Source organism: Gymnoscopelus microlampas (assembly GCF_963454915.1).
Source record: "Gymnoscopelus microlampas genome assembly, chromosome: 4".
Lineage (NCBI taxonomy): Eukaryota > Metazoa > Chordata > Actinopteri > Myctophiformes > Myctophidae > Gymnoscopelus > Gymnoscopelus microlampas.
In genome coordinates this window covers 51,000,231-51,025,550 of record NC_139941.1, presented here as the reverse complement: position 1 = coordinate 51,025,550, position 25,320 = coordinate 51,000,231, and the positions used below count along the sequence as shown (strand labels likewise).

The window sequence follows — 25,320 nt, the reverse complement described above, 5'->3', positions numbered from 1 at the left end:
TCAAAAATAGCAGATCTACAAGCTCACAGCGTGTCGCTTCGTGCCGCGCAGGCTTGTACACGTCTGCTATTTTTGTAAATTTCTGAAAAATATCAAAAATGTTTGAAACATTTTGAATAATCTGGATTTGTTTTTAACATAAAACTTCTCTTCTGGTGGTTCCTGACACAAAACCTTTTCAGATGGGGATCCACGGCCAAATACATATCAATTTAGGGGTCCTTGACTTTAAAAAGTTTGACATAAAATGGCATAATGCAGTATATCGTTGCCTCACCTTCGGCCGTGGCGGTCTCAGACTGCGTCTCCCATTCCACGCTGACGGCCGACTCCAGACCGTTGCTACGGGAAATGGTCAGGAAGACCACGCCCCCTTCCAAAGCCACCACCTCTGTGTTAGTTCTGGAAACAGGAAACACAACAAGGTAGAGAGATTAAACCTAAACCTAGAGATATTAAACCTACAGTAGGCGGGGTCTTCAACAGGGGGTCCGGGACCACTAGGGGGTCCTCAGAGATAACGCACAGGGACCTCCAAATCTTTGTGTTATAGGAACTTTTTATTTTTAAATTAAGCACTTGAAACCTCGCATCCCTATTCTGGGGGGAATATTAGCCGAAAATAGCCGATCTACAAGCTCACAACGCGTCTGCGACACGTTGTGAGCTTGTAGATCGGCTATTTTTAGCGAAGAGGTTTGGTGAACAGGGAAAATAGAGCAGACCCAGAACCGATATATCTACACTGTGATATTAGTCTGGCCATGCCAGGCTAATATATACATACACACACAAAAATAGCAGATATACAAGCTGAAGATCTGCTACTTTTTTGAATAGCCAACACTAAAATCTAAAATGTATGTAAATGTACTGTAATTATGCTTTCCCGGTTTGAATGGGTTAATAATATTACATGCATGCTACAGTATGTATCTGCAGATGTTTCTGGGTGTGATGTGGTGTGATATGTGACTGTGACCTGTTCAGAGTGGGTCCGATGCGGAACAGGCCGGACGGGGCCAGGTTCTCCAGGACGGTGATGTAGGTGTGAAGCTGCTCCCCCAGACGGGCTCCTCCGGTGGGGCTGGACAGCAGCACGGTGAAGGTCTCGTTGGCCTCGGGCTCCGCGTCCAACACCGCCCAGATCTCCAAGGTCTGCAAGGAAAGATTTACAAGGATCACAGATTTACAAGCTCACAACATGTCACGATGCAATGCGTTGCGAGTTTGTGCATCGGCAAATTTCACTCCTTCGGCGCAACATTTGCATGACGATGTAGGGCATTCATTTATGAAAAAATATATACATACAGTTTATGATACTCTTATTCAAATATGGAGATACAGTACAAGGTTTCTGCCCGACAGCAAGGATTAGCTCATATATATATCGTCTCTGTTGGGTGGAAACCTCATACATGTATGTCCAAAACTGTTACTTTTCAGGATTTAAATAAAAAAATAGAAAAAGTTGCAGATCTACAAGCTCAAAACGAGGCGCGAAGCACCGCGTTTCGAGCTTGTAGATCTGCTACTTTTGATGCTTTTGTGTGACGCTGTAGACTGATCAAGTAGGGCGTTAATTCACAAAAAAACACAGTTAGAATATGGAGTTAAGAGGTTTCTGCCCGACAGGCAGCAACACTATTAGAGCTAGTCTAAACTGCACTGTTTGCAATGTCCTGATGCGAGTTCCTGCGTATCCAAGCATGTTGTTGATAATCCTATGTTAATAGCTGTACTTTTATGTTGCGTGACTTTGCACCGATACCAAAACAAATACTGGGGTCTAATAATTCCCTCGTATGAACCTCATACTTGGCAATAAAAAGTGTTCCAAGTTCTGACTTAGAGAACATAAGCACATAAAATCCATACTTTCTTTTGAGGTCCTGCTCATTAGGGCCAAGGTTTTCATTTTTTATTATGGTTTGTATTTAGTTTAGTTATTTTTATGTTCCTTTTGACTTTGTTTTCGATTTCCAGACAGTGCGGTGCTGACAGCTGGCGTAAAACTGGCACAGCTAAACAAATAAAAGACAGATTTTAATATCCACGTAAAAATACTGGGCTTATTGTATGAAATAATAATATAACAAAGACAAAAACCAGGGACATTTTCTCTATAATTTCAGTTTCTGTTAGTTTTCATGAACGATAATAACCGTTATTAGGACCAGACACACCGTAACTGAACACTCATTCAGTTACGGTATTTTATTTCATTATTTCAGTCATTCTTTTTCATTTCCCCCCCAAAATAGAAAAAAATAAATGAAAGGAAGTTATTGAAAAAAAAGGACATCAGAACCAAGGACGTGTGTTTTCAATGAATCTAACATGATAATAATAGAGTTTGAAGGTACAATGGGTTTGTATAGGAAGGGTGTGTCTGATAAAATGAATATCAAATATCTAAATAATGAATCAAGTAACTTGAAAACTGGGGTATGGGGGGTGCTCACAGAAGCCAGAGTCACAGAGCCCAAACATGTTTGAAATATCCCTTGCTAAGCATATTTTGATTATCGATAATCATCACAATTATTTCGGCCACACTAAATCGTGACAATTTTCATATCGTCCCGTCTCTATAATAATCGTTGTCAACAGTGTTGCCATGTCTGCTTATTATAAGCGACTTTGGGCTTGTTGTTCTGTAAAGTCGATTCTGAATATTGGTAGAAGCGGGTTGTGAGTTTTTTGGGCTTGTTTCTAAAGTGTACTGTAGTTGCTTATTTGGGCTTGCTTCCTAATGTTGTATAAACCAGTGGTTTCAATTTAATGTCAAGGACCCCCCAAATTATATGTATTGTCTACGGAACCCATAGACAATAACCTGATATTTTCAATGTTTAAAACAAAGTTTTTAAAAGTTTGTTTTGAAAATAGCAGATTAACAAGCTACAATGCGACATGTTGTGGGCATGTAGAGCGGCTATTTTCAAATAGCCGCTATATATAGGTTTCAAGTGCTCATGAGGCATCTCTAGTTGCTTCTTTTGGCCTTGTTTTCATAAACCTGGTTTGCTTATTTCTCTCGCAAAAAGTCTGGCAACACTTGCTCCTCCTCCTCCACTCACCTTGAAGCGGACCCCGTCCTCCAGGACCACGAAGCCCTGCGCCGGTATGAGGTCGCCCTCCGCCAGGCTGCCGTTGGAGTCTGTGATGGTGAACGTGACCGTCACCGTGCCGAACGTGCCCTGCTCGGGGGTCCGCAGCACGTACAGCGTGGCCACGCTCTGGCCCAGGCCCGACGTGGAGGTGGGCTCCTTCAGCAGGAAGCTCTCGCTGCTGTTGAAGGAGATGACCCCGTGGCCGTCGTCGCTGGCCAGGATGGTCACCGTCGCTGTGGGAGGTGGGGGGGGGTTATTGATGTTAATGTTGTTTTTAAGCCATTGCGACTGCTTTTTTGATTTCTTGGGCTATTCAAAAATAGCAGATATACAAGCTCATAGGGCGGCACTCTGCTATTTCTGAAAAATCGTGAAACTTTTAGCTAATCTTGATATATGTATTTTTTAGGGGTGTGCCGATATATCGTCCCGCGATATATCGCGATACGTTTTCGCGACGATATGTATCGTTTTGGGGGGAAAAAATATCGTTTTTGAAAAAAAAAAATGTTTTTTTTTTCGGGTCAGGTGTCATACTATTTGGATTCAAAACGGCTATTGTAGCTGAAAAGCTACAAGTTTGCATGTCTGAATAATGCAAAAACAGAATTATTTGTTTGCATTTTCTTTTTTTCTCCTCCATATATTTTCATAATAAAAAAAGTGCGTATCGTATCGAAGTTGTGAGCCAAATATCGTATCGTATCGTTTCGTGAAATTAGTGTATCGGCACACCCCTAGACTATTTTTTAAAGCGAACAATTGTACAATATTTTGTTCCAGGGACCCCCAGAAGCAAAGATTTGAGTTTGGCCAAAAGAAATCTAAAATGACACTGATGCATTCCCGGATTGAATGGGTTAAGTAACCATGTAAAAACCCTGGCGTGCCTGTTTTGGGGCATGTCATTATATGTGAAAAATGCAATTAAAAAAAAATCTATATTTCGTAAAACGTTTAAAACGTTTCTAAAACGTTTCTAAAATATTCAAACTTTTTCAAACATTTATAAAAAATTACAATCATTTCAATGTTTTTTCTACAAGCTCACAATTCATTCATTAAACTCATTTGCAGTGTCATCAAGTAATACAATGCAAAATAAATTACAATTTAGTAATTGGGGAAAAGAATAAAAGGCATACATGTAGTAAAATATAAAAGTTGCAGAGAAGAAACCAAATTTCTAAAAACAATTACGTATTGTGGTGACCTGTTTGGTCACCAAGGTTCTAAAACGACACAAGAGTCCCGGAGTGGTTAATCTCAATGCTTGTACATGGGCTACTGCACGACACGGTCATAATTATGAAAAAGTACAGTACTGCATAAAAAAAGGACTTGAGTAGTTTGAGAGTATGGATTCAATTATTCTGAGAATGTTCATTTTCATAGACCACCAAAACACTAAATAGTTTGGAACGGAGCAATACGTTCTTCTCCTAACCGTGGTATTAATGCTCAGCTCCAGGGCAGGACAAGGCCCAGACAGAACCATACCTGTGGTGTTAATGCCCAGCTCCACGCCAGCAGAAGGCCTGGACAGAATGAGCTGGAACCTCTCCGCTCCCTCTGGAACGATGTCATCAATGATCTGGACCTCCACAAACTTGTGTCTTTCACCGTCCACGAAATGCAACATCTGCAGGGAAACGACAGACGTTATAAACTAGATATTATGTTAGTTAGTAATTCTGCTAAAATTAGGTATTGTGAGCATGCATGCATGTGTGTGTCAGGGGCGGCCTTGAGGATCTCGGGGATGTGCGTGTGTGTGTGTGTGTGTGTGTGTGTGTGTGTGTGTGTGTGTGTGTGTGTGTGTGTGTGTGTGTGTGTGTGTCTGACCGTTTCACTGGTGTTGTAGTCCAGTCCTTGCTGAGCCTCCAGGTTCTGAGCGTAGAAGTAGAGAGAGACGTTTCCGTACGTTCCCTTGTTCCTGTACGCCACTAACGTCAGAGCTCCCATCGTCTCATTCACCTCAAACCTGCCCATCATCCATCACAACACATTCTCATCTTAAACTCAAAACATACAACACATTTTGCTAAAATGCAATGCATTGCTGAGCACTGGACGGACAAAGGGTGTAAGGGTGCTAGGTGTGATGTTTATCTGGTATCCTAGTTAGTGGCACTACATGTATATGACCATTTACCCTGTTGTTTGTTCAATAGAGTTCAAGTTGCTCTGGATATGAGTGTAGCTAAAACTGTACATTATGAATTGTGTTTTCTCTTACATGGTGTTTGTCCATTCAATGACTCCTCTGATGCCATCGTTGGCAGCGATGCTGACCTGTGCCACCATGCCCTGTGTGTCTGAGGGAGGGAGACACACAAAACACATGACAACACATTAAGTACCACTGTGGTCTACAATGTATTGCCAGAGCTCTAGCCTTTTAGTGATAGCAATGACTTGTGCGTTACGACCATGGAGAAAAGCATCGCATCGGCGACCAAAGCCAGAGGGGGAAACGTCGAGGATCTAACTCGTGTCACGGCACATTGGAGCTGAGGATTATAACTTAACCCATTCAAACCAGGAACGCATCTCTGTCATTTTTAGATTTAGACACATTTCACACGATTTTTCTAAAACAACTGCAGATATACAAGATCATAGCACGGCACCGAGTGCCGCACTATGAGCTTGTAGATCTGCTATTTACTTTTTTAATTGTGGAAAATTTGTGCAAATCTTTGAATATATATATTTTTAATTGCGGAAAATGTGTAACTCAAATCTTTGCTTCTGGGGATTCTACAAATGTCTTTTAAACAGTTTTTTTTTTTAAACGTATGTTGCTATAATATCAGTGGTTCTAAAAAAATCTATGTATTTGGCCATGGACCCCCATCTCAACATATTTTGTTCCAGGGACCCCCAGAAGTTGTAACAGAGTTAAACATTTTCACTTTAAAAAATATACAAAATTTCACGATTTTTCTAAACTACGCACTCGGTATCGCACTATGAGCTTGTAGATCAGCTATTTTTTAATAGCCAAAGAAATAAAAAAAATTACACACAGATGCATTCCCGGTCTTAATGGGTTAAGAAGCGAATCCCCCCCCCCTCCCCATCCATCCGCTAAGTGGCTGGTGGTGGGGAGGCGAAACAGCCAAGTCTTTATGTTATGTTGGGTAGAGGGGGAACTGATTTACAAGCCCCTGGCTGGCCACGCTTCAAAACCCTTTCACTCTACGACGGCCAAGACATTGGGGAGGCCTGGCTTCGGGGGTTTAGTTTGGTCATCTCCCCTTCGCCTCGCCGCACCGCACACTGCTCATTCAGCGGCCCACCAAATCCCCGGGCTTCCTCAATCATGGACAGCATCAATCTTACCATCCAAGCCACATAATGACTGCTGCCAGCGTTGGGGGAGGGAGGGAGGGAGGGAGGGGAGAGAGAGAAAGAGAGAAAGAGAGAGAAAGAGAGAGAGGCTGGCTGTTTACCGAGCGTCTCCGGGCGGAGGGCCCTGTAGTAGCAGTGTTGCCATGTCAGCTTATTATAGGCGACTTTGGGCTTGTTTTTTATGTAAAGTCGCTTGTAAATAATATTGGTGGTTGAGGGTTGTGTTTTTTTCTGGGCTTGTTTCTTAAGTGTATAGTTGCTTTTTTTTGGGCTTGATTCTTTTCATTTTCATGTCAAGGACTCCTCCAGATTAATATGTAATTGTCCCCGTATCCCCAAATGAAAACATGTTTGTGCCAGGGACCCAGATTTGTGTTGATAAAATATTTCAAAAATATTTCAAATTTTTCACTTTTTTCCCCCCAAGATTCTTTTTTTGAAAACAGCAGATCTACAAGCTCTGTCAGCTTGTAGATCGGCTTCATTTCAAATGGCCGATGCATAAAGGTCTAAAGTGCTCATGTGTTAGTCGCTTCTTTTGGGCTTGTTTTCATCAGACCTGGTTGGCTTATTTCTCTCGCAAACTCTGGCAACGGTGCCCCGTAGTATTCTGAGAGCCTGCAGGCGCTGCTTGCTCTGCCCCGCTTTCGTTTTGTCGACTCATGGCTTTCTAAACTTACCCTCCATTCACAAATTGGGCTGCGGTTTCTGGATTACGCAAAAACAGAAAGAAAGGGGACGTAGTAACAGAGCCGTTTCATAATGCGTTCTGACATCCAGAGATGTTATTTTAAGTTGAATGCACAGTGTGTGAGCGTAGAACCTACGACGCAGCGTTTCCAGGCGAAAAACGAGCGAGGAGATGTTGTTGTGTTACCTGGCAGCGTGCAATACAGTGGTGTAAAGTAACTAGTACATTTACTCAAGTACTGTCAATTTTGACATATTTTTATTTTACTTGAGTATTTCCAATTTTCAGTACTTTTACTTCTACTCCATTACATCTCAGAGGCAAATATTGTACTTTTACTCCACTACAATTATTTGAAAACTGTAGTTACTAGTTACTTAGTATATGTTGATTATTATTATTACAAAACATACATTAACCACTTCAGCCCCTATATACATTTCAGCCACTTGAAAATAGCCGATCTACAAGCTCACAATGCTCATTGTGAGCTTGTAGATCTGCTAATTTCAAAATATTTTTTACACATTTTATACATTTGAAAACTTGAGAAATGGGACATTCTGCGTAATAACTACTTTTACTATTTGCACTTTAAGTACATTTTGATACCAATACTTTTGTACTTTTACTCAAGTAAATGTTTTATTCCGGACGTTTACTTGTAACAGAGTATTTCTAGATTGCAGTATTGATACTTTTATTTGAGTGAAAAAATGTGAGTGCTTTTTCCACCACTGTCTGGCAGCGTGCAATACAAACGACCTCTAATCAAACAAAGACACGCAGGGTGAGAATTGGAGGGACAAGAGACGAGAGACAGGGATGTCACAGATCATTAAAATATGTCGGTGGAAAGCAATTACCTTAAGATGAAGTTTTTTAGAAATAAAACATGTTTTAATGGCTGCTGCCTGGATGTAGCCACATTTTGTCCCAGTGATTGATTATGGAGATGTTGTATAATATACATTTCCATAATCAATCACTGACTGCACATATTAAAACACAATTATATGCATGGCTCTGCCACTACTCTCCAGGCTACGGACGCAGTCTATCTTACGTTTTATTCCACACGCAAACTTTCGTAAACATCGCTGTCATTTGCATAACAGGGCAGGGGTGTGGCCTAATTATCGTACCGCAGATGGCCATCGTTGATTGGACTACCTCCTGGCTATTTAAATCATTGGTTCTCAAAGTGGGGTCCGGGGACCCCCGGGGGTACTTGAGGGGATACCAGGGGGTCCCCAGCTAAATGATTTATAGGAACCAAATGGACCCTTATGGGTCTGTAACTCTGAGAGTGTACAAATGGAACCAAATGGACCCTAACGGGTCCATTTGGTTCCATTTGTACACTCTCAGAGTTAAATTAACATTGATGTTACAATATGAATTGGGGTCCCAGAGATAGAAATGCCATTAAATGGGGGTCTGTAGCCTAATGCACGTCAAACTGGGGGTCCTTGAAATTACAATGAGAATCGCTGCTACAGCCATATCTTCTCTTAGGGGGGTCCCTGGCTTATCTTTTCAAATGGGGGTCCGCAGGCTAATAAGTGTCAATTTGGGGGTCCTTGACATGAAAAAGTTTGAGAACCACTGATTTAAATTACCTTTTCATTGGAAAAATACTTTATCTCTGTTCCCTGAAGTCTCATTGTAATTTGCGTACTGCTTTTTTTTTGTAGGTCCGTTTTGAATGTGGATAGGGAATGGAGAAGTTTGGTGGCTGATGGTAGCCACCAAACTTCTCTGTTTTTCTATTTTTCTTTGTTTTGTAAAAGGGTGGGCGAAATAAGCTTGGCTTCAGCCTACACCTTTTCGGTCAGAAATGTGGTTATTTTCTAAAAACAAATTGTATTACCTATGAAATCTGAACTGTTAAAAAATAATAAATAAACTAAACAAAACATTCAGGATACAGTACCTAGCACAGGAGCGGTTGCCATGGTGGTGATGAGCACTGCTGATGTGATGTTGACCAGGAAGAACTCCTGTAACTCTGGGATGTCATCCTGGAAAACAAAAGAGAAGGGAAGTCGGTGTGTTGTTGTCGTGCCTATAGCGCTGCGAAGTCTGCTTCAGCCGACTCGGCGCCGTTTGAGATAATGTTCAGATAGGGACAAAATCGTAACTCATGTCCCCCCCTAGTCAACATGTGACCCCGCGGGTACCCCCATCAAGTCCCCCGTCAAGTCAAAACGTCAAGCCACCACCCGTTTGCCATCTTGGGAGTGAGAATGTGTTGGGATTCCAACTTCAAGGAATCTTCTCTTACGTATGCCTATAGATAAGTGGTTCTCAACCTGTTCTGGATCAGTGCCCACTTGAATATCTCAAAAGCGTTCGCGGCCCACCCATCTGAACAGATGGGTGGGCCATGTGCATTTTCAGAGCATGTTAATTTTCATGATTGTTCAATCGATTGTGTTCCGGCTTTGGATCAATGGAACTAACCTGGTATACTTTCAGTTCCTAAGTTCCTGGGGAACAATCACTGCTATATACTAGACACAGTCCTATTGTATGTATGTTGTAGAGCAGTAGTTCTCAACCAGTGGTCCGGGGACCACCAGTGGTCCTTGTGGGGGTTCCAGGTGGTCCCCAGCTAAATGATAGAGAATTGGTAACCAAATGGAAACTTATAGATCTTTAACTCTTGAGAGCGTAAAATTAAACCAAATGGACCCGTAAGGGTCCATTTGGTTTCATTGTACGCTCTCAAGAGTTAAATTATTGTTAAACAAGTCTACACAATCAGAAAATGTAGAAGAATTGTTATTTTCTCCTATGGTACCAACATCATGGAATTGTGGACAAAATCGTATTCATCAAATGGTGGTCTGTGGCTCAAATGACGAATACATTATGGACCTTGATAACCACTGTCGTAGAGCAACTTACATCCAGTATGGAGACAGGTATGGCCACGGAGGTCTGTCCAGCCTGCAGGATCACAGAGCCAGTCCCAGAGATGAAGTCCTGTCCGGGCTCAGCCAGGGCCCCGTCGTCCACCTGGGACAGGTCCTGGAGAGACCCCCGTAGCACCTCGTAGGTGATGTTCACCACTCCTGGACAGAAGAGAGATGAAATGATGGGTAAAACAAAATATATTTATTGTTGGTCAGTTGGTTTTATAAAAATGGAACCAATGAAAAGTATTGTAGCGACCCCGCAAAAGACCCGGCCGTAACTTGCTCGTCCAAGGGAGCTAGCTCTCTTGGCGTTGCCTGCCCGTCTGCCGAGCTGGAGACCGGAGTTCGATTCCAGCTTGGTGCACGAAACGTTACAGTATTATCCCATTTAGGGTGGAAAACCCCTATTTGTTTTTATTTTCACATAATTTTTATTGAAGAAGTCAGTTTTACAGGAGGATAAACAATGACAGAACTCTTCAAATTTTCTGTGAGGGAACCCCTATTTGTAACTATACCTTTCAAGACGGGAACGAACCCCTTTTGGGGTTGTTGTTGCTATGAAACATACATTTTTGGTCATTTTTGAATAAATATTTGAAGTTTTTCAGAAAACTTAGGTCAGGATTTAGAAGGCGTTTTTCGAATCGGCCTAAGGTCTAAATGGGTTAAGAAGAACTTGCGACATTGGATACATTTTGTTTATCACTTTCCAGAATTTTTTTTGAACATAAGGTTTCCACCTGTAAACTCAACTCAAAGTTTGTAAGCTGACAAAAAGAATGACAGAATACATGTACTGTACTGTACCACTGACCTGAAGCACCAAACTCCCTGTTGATGTAGATGTGGACGGTGCGCTCGCGTTCCTCTGTGGTCACCCTCATGGAGGAGGGGGCGATGATCAGCATCCCGTAAGGCTCGTCGCTGGTTTCCACGGTGACCACCGCCTCACTGCCCTGCATGTCCAGCGCCGCGTGGCCGGTCACCAGAACACCTGTTGGTGTGAGTGATGGACAGAGAGAATGTGTGTGAGAAATATAGAGACCACTACTGTTTTTAGTTTTTGCTTTGTTTTTAGTTTTTGCTTTTTGCAGTTGTATGTGTATGTATTTGATGCTTTTTGTGGTTTTTAACCTTGATGTACAGCACTTTGGTCGGCCTCTGGTTGTTTTTAAATGTGCTTTATAAATAAAATTGACTCGACTACTGAGACCCGTGTCCCCTCCCTCAACAACTTCTGTACTAAAAAGATGCCCTTGAGCAAGGCAGTTAGCCGTAAGCCGCTTGCGCCAGTGGAGTTGCTCATTTGAAGTTTGACGTATGAACATGTGTGACTGCATGTGTGATGCAGGGTGTCGGTGCAGCTGAATGATTTTCCTCAACACATAAAAGATTTAAGATTTAAGATTCAACAAATGAATGTATGCTAATTATCCTGCTGGTTATCAAGTGTATAATGGTAATGTGTTGTGCAAATTGATTATTCATTTATTACCAAAAGTACGTATGTTGGACATGGTGATTTTGTATTCGTCCTTGTCCTCTAGTGTGGCATCGTCACGCAGCTGCAGAATGATGGTTTCATTCAGCTGTCCCTTTAATAGAAAATATAAACACACAAATTAAATCAAGACAACATTTCATGATTGTCAGACAGTCATATCAATAAAAAAAAGCTCTTTGTGTGTGTCAGTGACTTTAGAAACCTGTAAGAAGATAGATATGTATACCTGAGTAAAGAAAAGCGTCCCGGACGTGTGAAGGAAGGTCCTGTCCACCAGGGGGCCTTGGACCTTCCAGTCTACAGTGACATTGCCCAGACCTGGAGCCGTCCTCATCACCAGCAAGGACAGCCTCTCACCTGTAGACAGCATCACACAACAACATGTTCAGAGGGAGATCCACTGATCCCGTTCAACCCAGATTCGGTACAAACATGGGGCTAAATTTGTTCTCCAAAATCCACCAAAATCACCAACAGCCATCAAAAAGTGTAACTCCTTCAAAACTGCCACAAAAGAGCCCTGTATAAAGTCTAAGCTTAAAATCAGAAATAGTTATTCATGTCTTCATGTCTGTTGTTGCAATGTCAAGGAGCCGAAACCCAATAATTATACTCCTGTATACTTTACTTTAATGGATGTAACAATACAAATCTTGAATGAAATGCAATAATGAAGGCTGTGTAGTGTATGGTATGGTATATTGGGAGAGAAAGGATAGCTGGGGTTAAAGAGATGGCCCTGCAAACAAAAGGTTTACAGCCATTTGTCTTATGTGCTATAGACCAATTATTTGTTTACTAACATTGAGACTGGACGCACAGGTGATTGTTTCACGCAATCAATTCCCAACCTGTTGTTTCGGGGTGCGCTGGTTTCAGCACACCCCAACCCCTCTTGTGTGTTGGCTAGTGAGGCGTGTCCTAGCGAGACCTAATAGAATGGGTTTCATTGCACGCATACTGGTTGCACGCATACTGGTTCTTATCAGTGTGACGTCGTCTGTTAAGGGGTCTATTAACCTGCATATTAAGCATAAACCTGGATTATGCAGGTTTGCATGAACTACAGTATACACTTCCCCTTATTCACATTAAAAGTGGTCTGTCATTCCATTACTGCACGGTGCAAGAATTCATCTCAGGTGGACGTTAACTGCACTGTCATGCATAGATAATGAGCATGACTATGTACCACCTGTCACCCACATGCTCTCCTCCCTGCTAATAGCCCCACATCCCTCTACACTATTCACTCATTATACATGAAAAGAACAGGGTTTACAGTGACAACTAGACCATTGTTTCTCAAAGTGGGGTCTGGGGACCCCCAGGGGTCCTTGGGGGGTTCCCAGCTAAAGTAGTTAACATCACATCACATACTTTATAAGGTTGGCTATTCAAAAATAGCTTGTAGATCTACTATTTTTGAAAAATCGTGAAAATTTGTGTAAATATTTGATATCTTTTTTTTTTTAAGCGAACATTTTTAACTATAATATTTGCTTCTGGGGGGAACAAAAACACATTTTGAGATGGGGTGTCCACGGCCAAATACATTTAATTGTGGGGGTCCTTGACATGAAAAGGTTTGAGAGCCACTGATTATAGCGACATGCGTTTTTCAGAAAACTGTTAGGATTTAGAAGACATTTGCAGAATTGGCCTCAGGTCTTAAAGGGATAGTTCACCCCAAAACAATCCTTTTTTCTATTGATTAGCCATCCCATGGAGACTTGAATTCATGGATATATATTTTTTTTTGTCGCATTCCTAAGCCAATAATTTGATGACCAGTGGACCGGTAGGCAACGGTTCCGGTAGGAGACACAAAGGAGACTCTGTGCGTCTCATCAAATTATTGGCTTAGGAATGCGACAAAAACGAATAAATATCCATGAATTCAAGTCTCCATGGGGTGACTAATCGATGGAAAAAAAGTCATTTTGGGGGTAAACTATCCCTTCAAAGGGTTAAAAGTGGTCTGTCATTCCATTACTACACGCCACGGTGCAAGAATTCATCTCAGGTAGACGTTAACTGCACTGTCATGCATAGATAATGAGCATGACTATGTACCACCTGTCACCCTCATGCTCTCCTCCCTGCTAATAGCCCCGCATCCCTCTAGACTAGTCTATTCACTCATCATTATACATAATTAGGACAGGGTTTACAGTGACAGCTAGACCGCAGCTGGACGGGGGGGTGGGGGGGGGGGTGTATAAAAGGTGTGTGAGTATGTTTGCACACGCACACAGACACACAGACACACACACACACACACACACACACACACACACACACACACACACACACACACACACACACACACACACACACACAGTAACAAGAGAGTAGAGGGACAGACACACTCACCCTCTCTAGCGATGAGGGAGCGTGAGGCGGGGTGGAACCCCACCACCCCGGCTACGTTATCGTTGGCCAGCACCACCACGGTGACGGTGTCAGAGCTGGGCAGGATCCTGCTGCCTCCCTCTGTCCTCACCAGGCCGATGGACAGCTCCTCACTGTCCTCAGGCTCCACGTCGTCTATGATCACGATCTCTACCGTCTTCTTCACATCACCTGGAGGAGAGAGGAGAGAATGTTATTTATGTACATAGTCCTTTATCAGGGTATTTTAATGCTCCCAGAATGTTTGCCGAAACACTGGTCTAACTTCACATTAAACAAAACAGTATGTGGTCTTTACAAAACATTTGTACATATATTTAACTTTTTTAAGGACAACACTGGAAATAATCTCTCTTTTTAGTTTTTTTCCACAGATGTGCTATTTTTTCTTCTTTTTTTATCCCTTTCACAGATATCTATGTATAAATCTATATTCATGTATATATGCATTTTTGTCATCAAAAATGTCAATCAATCATTTTAGCTGACTGGCACCTGCACGCTCCTTATTAAAGAGTATTGTAGGATGCAAGTAGTATTATAGGATTGTTCTTTCTTGTCTTGTTATCTGCTGGCTCTGGGAGCTGAGCTCCAAGAATTCCTATGCATACATGCAAATGGCAAATAAAGTATCTTGATCTCTCTTTAACTTGATCTTGAATGAGCTCATAACACATGCCATTGCTCACAGCATTAAGACCATTACCGTCTGCAAACACCAGAGTCTCTCCGGTCCCTCCGGTGAAGTCTTCGTCCGGCGTGGCCGTCCCTCCCACGAACCTCCACTCGATGGTGACCCGGCCCAGGCTGCCCCCCCGCCTCTCTATGACCAGGGGCACCACCACGCCGGGCTCCTCACGCACCTCCAGGAACAGGCCGTCCTGCGTGGCGTTGGGACTCAGGCTGTAGATGAGGAAGATGCCGAAGGCGTCGCCGTTCATGGCGATGGTGACCACGGCCCTGTCCGGCTCGCCGATGGACGGCAGGTTCCTCTCCTCCACCGTCAGGTTCACCAGCTCAATCTTCAAAAGAAAGCGTCATCGTAACGACTATGATTACCAGGTGATAGCACAGTTATTACCACTTAAGTCATTACTAACAGTTTTACGACTTAAGTAGTTAATAACACTTTAGTGGCTATTATCACCAGGGGTGTGCCTTGTGATTTTGACTTGCCTATTGGTCTTCCTCGGGCACAGAAAAGTTTGCAAACCACAGATTAACTCATTCGCTGCCAATGACGTATTTGACGTGTTTTTTTCCAAAGCCACACCGCCAGTGACGTGTTTGACATGTTTTGGTGTTTTCAGTGTTTACGCTAGATGGCGTTCTTCGCCACCCTATGAGTGATCCTATGACTTCCGAATAAGAGTATACCCGGAAATAATGTGATAACAACAAACCCAGCCCCGTCCGATCTAATGTTAAAGGATTTAGAAAAATGAAAAATTCTCTGCTTTCTTGTTTTTTTCTGCGTTTTTGGCGAGAACAAGCTATATTCAACAGCCAATTACTAAAGAACAGAGGGTCGCGGTGACAAGCTTTTTTGCTCGATGGAAGCAGAGAAACTCCTCCGTCTTTTGCGACACTTGTGTGTCGATCGTCCTGGAGCAATGAAAAGTATATACCTTTAGGATCTGGATGGCGAAGCTCTCGTCCATCTCGGGGAAGTCGTCGGTCAGGATGGGGACGGTGAGGTTGGCGAAGCCGGAGCCGTCCTGCATGAAGGCGCTCTGCGCCGTCACGGTGGTGTAGTCGCTGCCCGCCACGGCCTGGGCGCTGAAGAGGACGGCGGCCGCCGTGGCGTTCTTCACGTAGGTCATGGTCTGAGGCTCCGAGGTCAACTGGTCAGCACCGGACAACACCCAGGTACAAGACGGGGCGGGGCTCGCCCCTCCTGACGAGAGAGAGAACGCCTGGCAGGCTCGCTCTCGGAGGCAGGCGGCAGAGCAGGCCGCCACGGGGTCCGGGCGGCCGGTGATGTTGACCGAACGGCGGGGGCCGCCGGAGGGCCGGCCCGGGAGCGGAGGGTCGTAGTACAGCAGCAGATCCTGACCCTCGGCCAGAGCCATGCCGACGATGTCCACCTCTGAGGTGCTGTAGAGGATCTCCATGCGACCGAAATGACCTCCACTGTGATGGAAGCATCATAGGGAGATGATGAGGACAGACTCAGGGGTTAAAGCAAAAACTAATGTCACGACTGAAAATGTCCCAATTTCTCAAGTCCCAGTCTATGATTTATGAAATAGCTGTACCAGTCTCCCCCACACACACTAGCACTGTGTTTCTTAAACAAATGACAGAATATGTCAGATGAAGACAACCAGTTGAAGACTTTTGACCTTATGAAATATACGAGACTATTAGGGTTTTATGAACATTCATTCTATTGCTAGTTTGACCAACTAGGTTGGTAACACGGCCCTAACCCCTAAACAGTTTGAGTTCGGGCCGCCCTATGGAATCAATATGAGATATGAAATAATTTGTGGCGACTGAGAACCTTAATCCATGGGAGAGAGAGAAAGAGAGAGACGGTGGAAGGCAATGAGGAGTGGAAACAGAAGAAGGAAGAAAAGGAGGAGAGTGATGGTGAATTTAAAAAAAGCGGAAATAGACAATCTACAAAGTATATATGGCTTAATTGTTTAAGTTGCCAGCATGTTCAGGATAAAGTCAAAGAGTCATGTGATTGTGATCCATGGGTCCTATACTGTCATCAAACCATACAATAAAAGAGATAGGAATGATAGTAGAATAATATTTAAATGAAGCTTTCCTTCCAGAAGACAACAATGATATGGGTGTGGGGGTTCTTCTAACCTCCTGCGTATTGTAATATTGGCCATATAGATGCCCTCCAGTGGCTCCTGGACACGATACACAGCCTGCTCAAAGGAGACGGTCCCGTACGGGTTGTCATTGGCAGGAACGATGATGTTCACCGAGGTCTCCTCTCCAAGGTTTCCTCCGTTGCTGGCATCAGTCAGTTCCACCTTGATGATCTGTCAAGAAAAATACTTTTTAAATTTGATTTACTCTTTTTAATTGTACTCAAATATGATATTTCTTTGGGTGCTTCAACATGGTAGCAACAGTAACAAATAAACAATTCGGAATGGTCAGTAGAAGGTAACGAAAAAGTGTAAAGTGTGTACATTAATCATAGCATACTTTGAGGTGCTTGAAGGTGCTGTGTGCACAGGCTCTGCTTCTAAATATTATACATAATATGGGTAATTTGCATTATAAGAAAAAGAAATAAGAACCACTGAAGAACCAAGTACCTCAGTGATCTCAGGTACGTCATCGGCCAGGATTTCCACTCTCAGTATCTTCATGGTGTCTCCAGGGGCGAACACCACCTCACCGGACGAGGGTCTTATATCCCCTACGGCCAGCCGTCCGTTGACGGTGGCCCGCCAGTGGACCGCCACTGTGCCGATGGTCCCGGCGTTACGCACGATGGGCAGGGTGACCTCGACGGAGCCGGAGCCTGGCTCCTCTAGGGTGACCGGGGCCGCCTGGAACACTGGACAACACAGAGAGAGAGAGCAAAGATATTCAATTATTAAAGATACGCCATCCCAATTAGAGCCACTAGAGGCGATATGGCACACAAATCCTACAAATGGTCTCCTAAGTGGGTGCCGTCTGATCTCGCTAACATCCTATGTTTACTGGTGCTAGATCCCGCGAGAGTGTCTTGCTGGGACAGAGAAAGGTCGATAATAAAGTAGTTATTTTCCTGATTTGTCTATCTGAAAAAAAGCCATTTTAGATTGAAAATCTTGGGAAGATTGTGTGGCTTGTAAGGATCAGGTCCAATATTTAGTTCAGTGACCATGGGGCTAAAGAATGGTTCAGAAGCTGTGTTCACGTCCACTCTTCCATTGGAAATAATAGACTCCAACCTGCTTCTCACAGACACGGGAAGTAAACCAGAGATGGCATTGTCTTCCTTTTTTTTGTGTTGGACTAACCGAAGGCACCGAAGGGGTCGTCGGAAGGCAGGATGGTGACGATGGCGCGGGTCAGCTCGCCCAGCAGAACGCCCCCGGTGGTCTGGTTGATGAGCTCCACGCGGAAGGTCTCCTCCAGCTCGGGCACGTCGTCGTTGATGATGTAGATGGGGATGGCCTTGCTGGACTCTCCCTCCAGCAGGAGCACGTCTGTGGACGCCACGCTGTAGTCCTCACCTGGTAGGAGCAAAGCAGCACACATGAGATGACACGGAAACCGGAACAGTGATTGATTGATTGATTGCAAAAAGTAGAGGTACAGTTATACAATAATGCTAAAAGGATAACACAAAAAGCCCTGAGGGCTTGTTTCCATTGTGGTCCTGTGTTTTCAATTCATCGAGACATATGAAGACATACAATACTATACAGACAATACAATACTATACAAGAGATCCTCAATACTAGGAGCACTAAAAGTATATTTACAGAAAAACAGTGGGGGGGTGATTTCTTTTGGCAAGCTAGAAAACTTCTCTTGCTCTTTAATGGTGGTTTTGAAGGAGCTGTAAGGACCATAAGAAGCTGTAACACCATACAGTACGTGTAACCCCATTACTTACTGACTCTAGCGGTCATAGGCACAGCTCTGAACTTGACGGACACGTCGGCGAAGATTCCTCCGATGCGCGTGACGTATATGAACGGTCCCACGATGTCCTCGGCCACGCTGACCCTGTGGGTCCCCAGCTGGATGACCCCAAAGGCATCGTCGCTGGCCTCCACGATCACCTGGGCCACTCTGTCGGGCCTGGGGCCCACGCGAGGGGACGTGGCAACTGGAGTGACAAAAAAAAACGTTACAGACCCCGTCAACAAGAAGTACCCCAACCAAGTATGAGTAGGCCTAGTAGCAGTATTATGTATTCATTTTTTATCAGACCACAGAATAATATGTTATAAACCACCCAGCCAAATTTGAATGATTTTAAAATAAGTGTTAAGTGTATACAAAAAAATATATTTCAAGTCATGAAAAATAAGAGGTATAGTCTTTCTGCTAATGACTGTGTGTGCGGGGGGGTCCACTGAAGGCAGTGAAATAATTATTTTAGCCAAAAGATGGCAATGCACTCTAGGGCAGTGGTTCTCAACCAGTGGTTCGGGGACCAGCAGTGGTCCTTGGTCCTTATATATATTTTTTTAACATTTTTTTGCTTCTGGGGGTCCCTGGCACAAAAAAAATCAGATAGGGGTCCGCAGCCAAATGTATATCAATTTATACTCAATACTCAAGTAAAGTAAAACTACCTCAAAATTGTACTTAAGTACAGTACTTGGATACATGTACTTCATTACTTTCCACCACTGCTGGGTAGTAGTGCAAGCACCATTATGCCAATGCAATTTCGTCATCATCACTTATAATTGTAAATAAAGAAGCCATGTCTTACTGGGTCTCTCCTGGACTCCTTGGATGAGCTGAACGCTGATCACCTCTACAAACACAGACTCGTCTCTCTCGGGATCCTCGTCGTCCAGCACTCGGAGCGTGATGTTTGCTTCGGTCTGATTGGCCAGGAATACCACGGAGTCCAGGAGGGGGACGAAGTCCCGCCCCTCTGTGGCCCGGCCCACCCCGGGGGTCCTGTAGGGCGCTGCATCCGATTCGTTCAGAGTTCCATATGTCACACGCACCTAGTATGCAAAAGAAAAAAAGTCAGCCCATGCGCAGGAGACCCGGGTACAAATCCGGGGTAGAACAGGAAAGTTACATAGTGCAGCTTTAAGTGGTTAATCCACTTAATTTACTCCAACATTTTCATGACATCAGTTTCATGACATCAAATTTCACTCGTTTTTTGTTTTGTTTTCTGACCTCAATTACACCCAAAAAAACCCCGGAAAATTCAGTGGATTTTCTGTGGTCTGGGGTTTTCTGAATAATTAGGCTCAGAAAAGTGCTGTGATTTTCAGTTAAAACCTTTTGAATACACGTTTGAAGGACCATGATAAAGACTTTTAATGTTTTGTAAACCAGCATGTCATGAAACCTTTAAAATAGATTTCAACCTCCACGTACCGTTCCCAACAGCCCACCGCGTCTCAGGATGGTGAGGGTGACAGTGGAGTCGGCCTCGGGGAGTCGACGGACGGGTCTGTCGTCGCCGCCGGCGAACACAAAATAACCGTAGGGGTCGTCACTGGCCAGCACGGTCAACGTGGCGTGCGTCAGGGCGCCCAGGCGGCCGTCCGACACGTTCACCAGGGATATGCCGAAGCTCCGGTCCAGCTCGGGCAGCTCGTCCTGGGCCACGGCGATGACGATCTCCCCCTGGGTCTGTCCCACGCCCAGGGTGATGTTGCCGGACCTGCTGACCAGCTCTTGCTCCGAGGCGGGCTCAGCCTCCCAGTAAAGAGTCACGTTGGACAGGTCGCCGAAGGTCCGGTCCACCTGGGAGAGGAAGAGATTGTGGGATTATTAGACCAGTGTTTCCCCAAACAGTGGGTCGGGAAGGAGGGACCCATGTGTGGGTCGCGGACCAATTTTTTATGGGTCGCGAGTGAATACCCCTTTATTTTTTGTTTCCTACATTTTGTTTTTAATTGTTATTATTTCAAAAATATTTTGAAAAAATCTGTTTTTCGAAGTTCACGTTTTTTCTTTTTTTTTAATAATTCCATAAAAAATCAAATAATGCATTAATTGGGGGGGGGGAATACTTTTAAGAAGTAGTAAAAATAGCAGATCTACAAGCTCACAACATCACAGCATCGCAACGTGTTGTGAGCTTGTGTAGGAGTTCTTGATTTACCTGTGATCCTATAGCTTACTGAGGCACTACACTGTCTCTCTGCATGTGATTATACCTTGCTAAAACCGGGAAAGCGTCAGTGTCAAAGAACGGTATGCTATTTTTGAACATTTTTGAAAAATCTTATTACAGATTTAGAAGGCATTTGTAGAGTTGGCCTCAGGTCAAGGAGTAGTTCACCCTTTTTATGTATTTTCTATCAATTATGCTCCCCATGAAGCTTGAATTCATGGAGATTTTTAGTGTCGCCAGCCGCTCTACATTTGACCGAGTGTGTTTGTTCGTCCGTATGTCCGAGCACGGCATTAACAGCTGCAGCTGGTTGCAACACAAAGATGCAACAAATTACACTAATTAAACACAAACAGGAGACACATGCGCAACCTAAAGACATGCACACACACAAGCCAGCACTGCACACGTGCGTGCGCGCACTCACACACACACACACGTAACATGAGGACCTGCGAGGCGCACCGTTGCTCCGATCCGCACCAAACTTGGCATCAACACTGGTCAGGGGTCTACCACCACACCATTGCTACGCCCCCTCTGTGTTCATACTGGCTGCCCTTCGCTGCTCTTAGACAACCAATAGGGACAGGCTGTAATTGCTTAATCCCCGCCCCGCTGTGTTCCTATTGACTGGGCTTTAAACAGCCATAACTTCAGTTCACAGCATGCTAAACTTCCCAGACTTGGTAGGTGCTCTTCGACGGCCAATAGGGAGAAGCTGTAATTGCTTAAGCCCCACCCCCTCTGTGTTCCTATTGGCTGGGCTTTAAACATCCATAACTCCAGTTCCCAGCATGCTAAACTTCCCACACTTGGTAGGTGCTCTTAGACGGCCCCTCTGTGTACCGCCTGAATACCAGCGCCCACACTCAAATAGAGTAGTACCACCTGAAAGCCAGCACCCACACATCAAATAAAGTAACACCGCCTGTATACCAGCGCCCACACAACAAATAAAGTAGTACCGCCTGAATGCCAACACCCACACATCAAACAGAGTAGTACCGCATGAATGCCAGCGTCCACACATCAAATAGAGTAAGCACCTCTTACTCACACTGGGTGTGATTTTTTTGTTTTTGCCGCATTGCTAAGACAATAATTTGATGACCGGGTCATCAGTCAGTAGGAGACTCTGCAAGTCTCCTACCGGAGACTCCGCCGGTCATCATCCCCAGCATCACCACAACCATCATTCGGCACCAGCTGCGATGGACAGGCCATGTCAAACTCATGCCAGACAGTCGCCTTCCGAAACAAATGTTGTATGAACAACTGAAGGAAGGACAACGCACCCAAGAAGAAGCGGTACAAAGATAACATCAAAACCCACCTGAGGAAATGCCGCTTCAACCTCAACAACTGGGAGGAGGCTGCCCCCCAGAGAGACTTGTGGAGCAGGATGGTCCATGAAGAAACCTAGAAAAGGACCTCCACTGTGCCGCATAAACCAAGAGGCAACAAAGAAAGGAGAGATCCACCACCAAAACAGCACCTCACACCACCACCACCAGCGCCACGACAACCACTTACATATGCCCCCACTGCAATAGAGACTGTGGATCACGGATTGGCCTCTACAGCCACCTGAGGACCCACAGATGACCAGAACCACCTACAGGAGGACAATCATACTTGCTTCGAGTGATCGCCGATGAATTGATAGAAAATATGTGATTTTTTGGGTGAACAACTCCTTTAATGCGTTAACATAAGTTAAGTCTGCTAAATGCTGAAATTGTAAATGTCTGATGAACTTTAATGTTTTCCCCCTCAGACGTACTTGTTTAGTTTATTTTTTCCCAGTCGTTTACATTCTTAGTTCACAGATTGTTTTCCATACAAAACATACTGAATTCATAAAAACATGTCTTTTTTTTCATTACTTATTTTACAGCTTTGTTTTGTTTTACTGGGAACAAAAGGGTATAGACTGAAGCCTAAGCTTATTACGTCTACCCTTTTGTAATTTAACTTAAAAAAATACACCTTGTCCAAGTATTCAAACACATCAATTCACGTAACTAATTTCCAATCGGCAATACAATGTTCAATTTTTTTTATAAATAATATAAAATAAACAAATAAAATAATGCTAATAAATACAAACTTTTGTTTTGCTTACATTCAGTGACAGCTTATTAATGTCAAACCATTTCTTTATTTTTTTCAACTCCCTTCGACTGTATCCAAAAGTTCCTTCAAATCTTCCCCAGCACAACATAAAGTTGTATCATCAGCAACATTAACAAAATGTAACAAGTTTGATACCCTACAAATATAATTTATAAAAAGAATACAAATACTTTGGACCCACCACCGAGCCTTGGGGTACCCCAAACGTGACTTTCTCAAGTTACGAATCAACGTTAATTACATTTACATACTGATATCTATTCTCAAGAGAGCTTCTTACCCAATTGTAGGCAACACCTCTAATCCCATAATTCTGTAACTTCTTTAACAGTATTATGTGGTCAATTGCATCAAAAGCTTTCCATAGATCAATACAAAAACCCACTGTGTACTACCAACATATTCTCACACATAGGCGTTATTGCCACTCTGTTATTTTCACTCCCTAATGCACAGTTTTTGTGAGGTTAGGGTTAGGTTTAGGTATATGTTTGTGAGGTTAGGGTTAGGTTTAGGCATAGTTTGTCGCCATGGCGTCCCGTCATGTCAAAACTTGGCGTTTCAGGGCTACTGACAGAGCGGCAAAATGTGACGCCTTGGGAGTGAGAACGGGTTGGTACTCGCTATTGTCTACAATAAAAAATAAAACAGGATAACCACCAGGAGAACCACGTTGCTGCGTCCATCCTCAGGTTCTGTCCCGTTGACCTCCAAGGAATGTGGGTTGAGCTCGAACACTCCGTGTGCCTCGTCAGAGGCAGCGATGGTCACAGTGATGTGTGAGGCCACTCCCAGGCTGGCTGCATAAGTGGAACAGTATCACATCAGTCATCTGCATTAGTCGTTTTCTTTTAGATGCATGTTTTTTTTTAGTACAACAAGATTACATACTGATGTGTGTAATCAGTGTGTAATCAGTGACATGGAGAGATGATGAGTAGTACACAGAGAACTATACAGCTGCAAAGGTGGAGCGTACATTTTAGTTTACTAGATTTTCAGGCCGCTAGGCAGCCTTCAAATCCAGCCCTATATTAATTGTGCTGATCAGAGCCATTTTATATCCATTTGAAGTGTTAAACACTGCTGTAACACTGCTGTAGTGGCCCATTATGTGTGCAATGTGCGTTTTTTTTTTCACTAATTAGGGGACTTTTCTATTATTCCTTGATTTAATTTGCAAACTGAAATGACCGCATCCCACAAACTATGCCACAGAGATTTGTTAAAAATAACTTGTTGTTCCGGACTGCAGCTTTAATCCTGTCTTACTGTATTTCATCTTATCGTATCTCCTCACTTAATCGGATTATGGTTGAGTTCAACACATCGGAATGGAAGCTTAGCGTTGCATAGGGACTTTCTTTGTGAACAAACAGACAACAAACAGATCTAAGATCTGTGTCATTCCATGTCACCCACTTACTTTTCACTAGACAAGGTGGTGGTGAGCTATGAAAGGACCCATTCAGTCCATGAACGAACTGATCATTATAATCCATGCTAATGATGAGACATCAATGAAAGGAAGCATGCAGTAAGCACAGTGAGGGTTGAGGAAATAAAGGTAAGGGAAATTTAAGGAGGGGGTGGAGGGGGGGACTTACCACGATGGTGATAGGATGGAAGCAGGAAGTCACTCTCACTCTCGCCACTACCACTTCCTTCACTTTGAAAGAACTGACCCACTGGTGGATCGCACACACACACCCAGCGGGAGGGATCACACGGGGATGGAACCACATCAGACATGGATCACAGTGGATCACACACCGGACCGATGTGTTTCACAGGAGGGAGTAGGTAGATCACACAGGATCATACAGGATCACACAGGATCACACAGGATCACGGCACACAGAAGCACAGCAACACACAGAATACCACAAAACAACACAATACAGGGTCAATACAGGATAAGGAATCAAAGGGGTTTCTAATCCAGTTGGTCTAAAACTTTTTCGTTTGAAATTGATATGTACGGACACTCTCATCTGAAAATGTTTTGTGCCAGCCAGGGACCCCCAGAAGAGAAGATTTGTGTTAAAAGCTTCTAACATTTCAAACACTTTCAAGATTTTTCTAAAATGTTCAAAATGGAAAAAACATTTTCAGATGGGGGGGGGGGGGGGGGGGTCCAAGGCTAAATATATATCAATGTTGGGGGTTCTTCACACAAAAACATTTGAGAACTACTGATTTAGAAGGCATTTGTATTGTAGAATGGGCCTCAGGTCTTAATGGGTTAACGTAGAAGGAGAACGCTCCTCTCATGGAGGTAATGATCCTACCTCCTCCTTCAGGGTTGTAGAGCTCCACTCTGAAGATCTTGTCCAGCTCAGGGACGGGGTTGTCAACGACGGTCACGCTGATGA

General features: G+C 43.8%; 1 protein-coding gene across 1 annotated transcript in view; it reads right to left on the bottom strand.

The window, feature by feature from the left end:
- adgrv1 (adhesion G protein-coupled receptor V1) overlaps positions 1-25,320 on the bottom strand; it is a gene marked incomplete at its 5' end in the record, with an annotated part of 261,294 nt that overhangs the window by 172,099 nt on the left and 63,875 nt on the right. Inside the window, 23 exon segments of the mRNA XM_084055548.1 lie at positions 278-402; positions 983-1,158; positions 3,087-3,352; positions 4,620-4,761; positions 4,965-5,103; positions 5,359-5,437; positions 9,104-9,191; positions 10,081-10,247; positions 10,909-11,088; positions 11,590-11,689; positions 11,825-11,955; positions 13,975-14,184; positions 14,720-15,035; positions 15,642-16,146; positions 16,840-17,021; positions 17,304-17,548; positions 18,000-18,215; positions 18,602-18,817; positions 19,433-19,676; positions 20,062-20,433; positions 23,606-23,745; positions 24,553-24,633; positions 25,237-25,320. The exon segment at positions 25,237-25,320 is cut by the window's right edge and continues 46 nt beyond it. Coding sequence (XP_083911674.1) covers positions 278-402; positions 983-1,158; positions 3,087-3,352; positions 4,620-4,761; positions 4,965-5,103; positions 5,359-5,437; positions 9,104-9,191; positions 10,081-10,247; positions 10,909-11,088; positions 11,590-11,689; positions 11,825-11,955; positions 13,975-14,184; positions 14,720-15,035; positions 15,642-16,146; positions 16,840-17,021; positions 17,304-17,548; positions 18,000-18,215; positions 18,602-18,817; positions 19,433-19,676; positions 20,062-20,433; positions 23,606-23,745; positions 24,553-24,633; positions 25,237-25,320 — 4,404 coding nt within the window.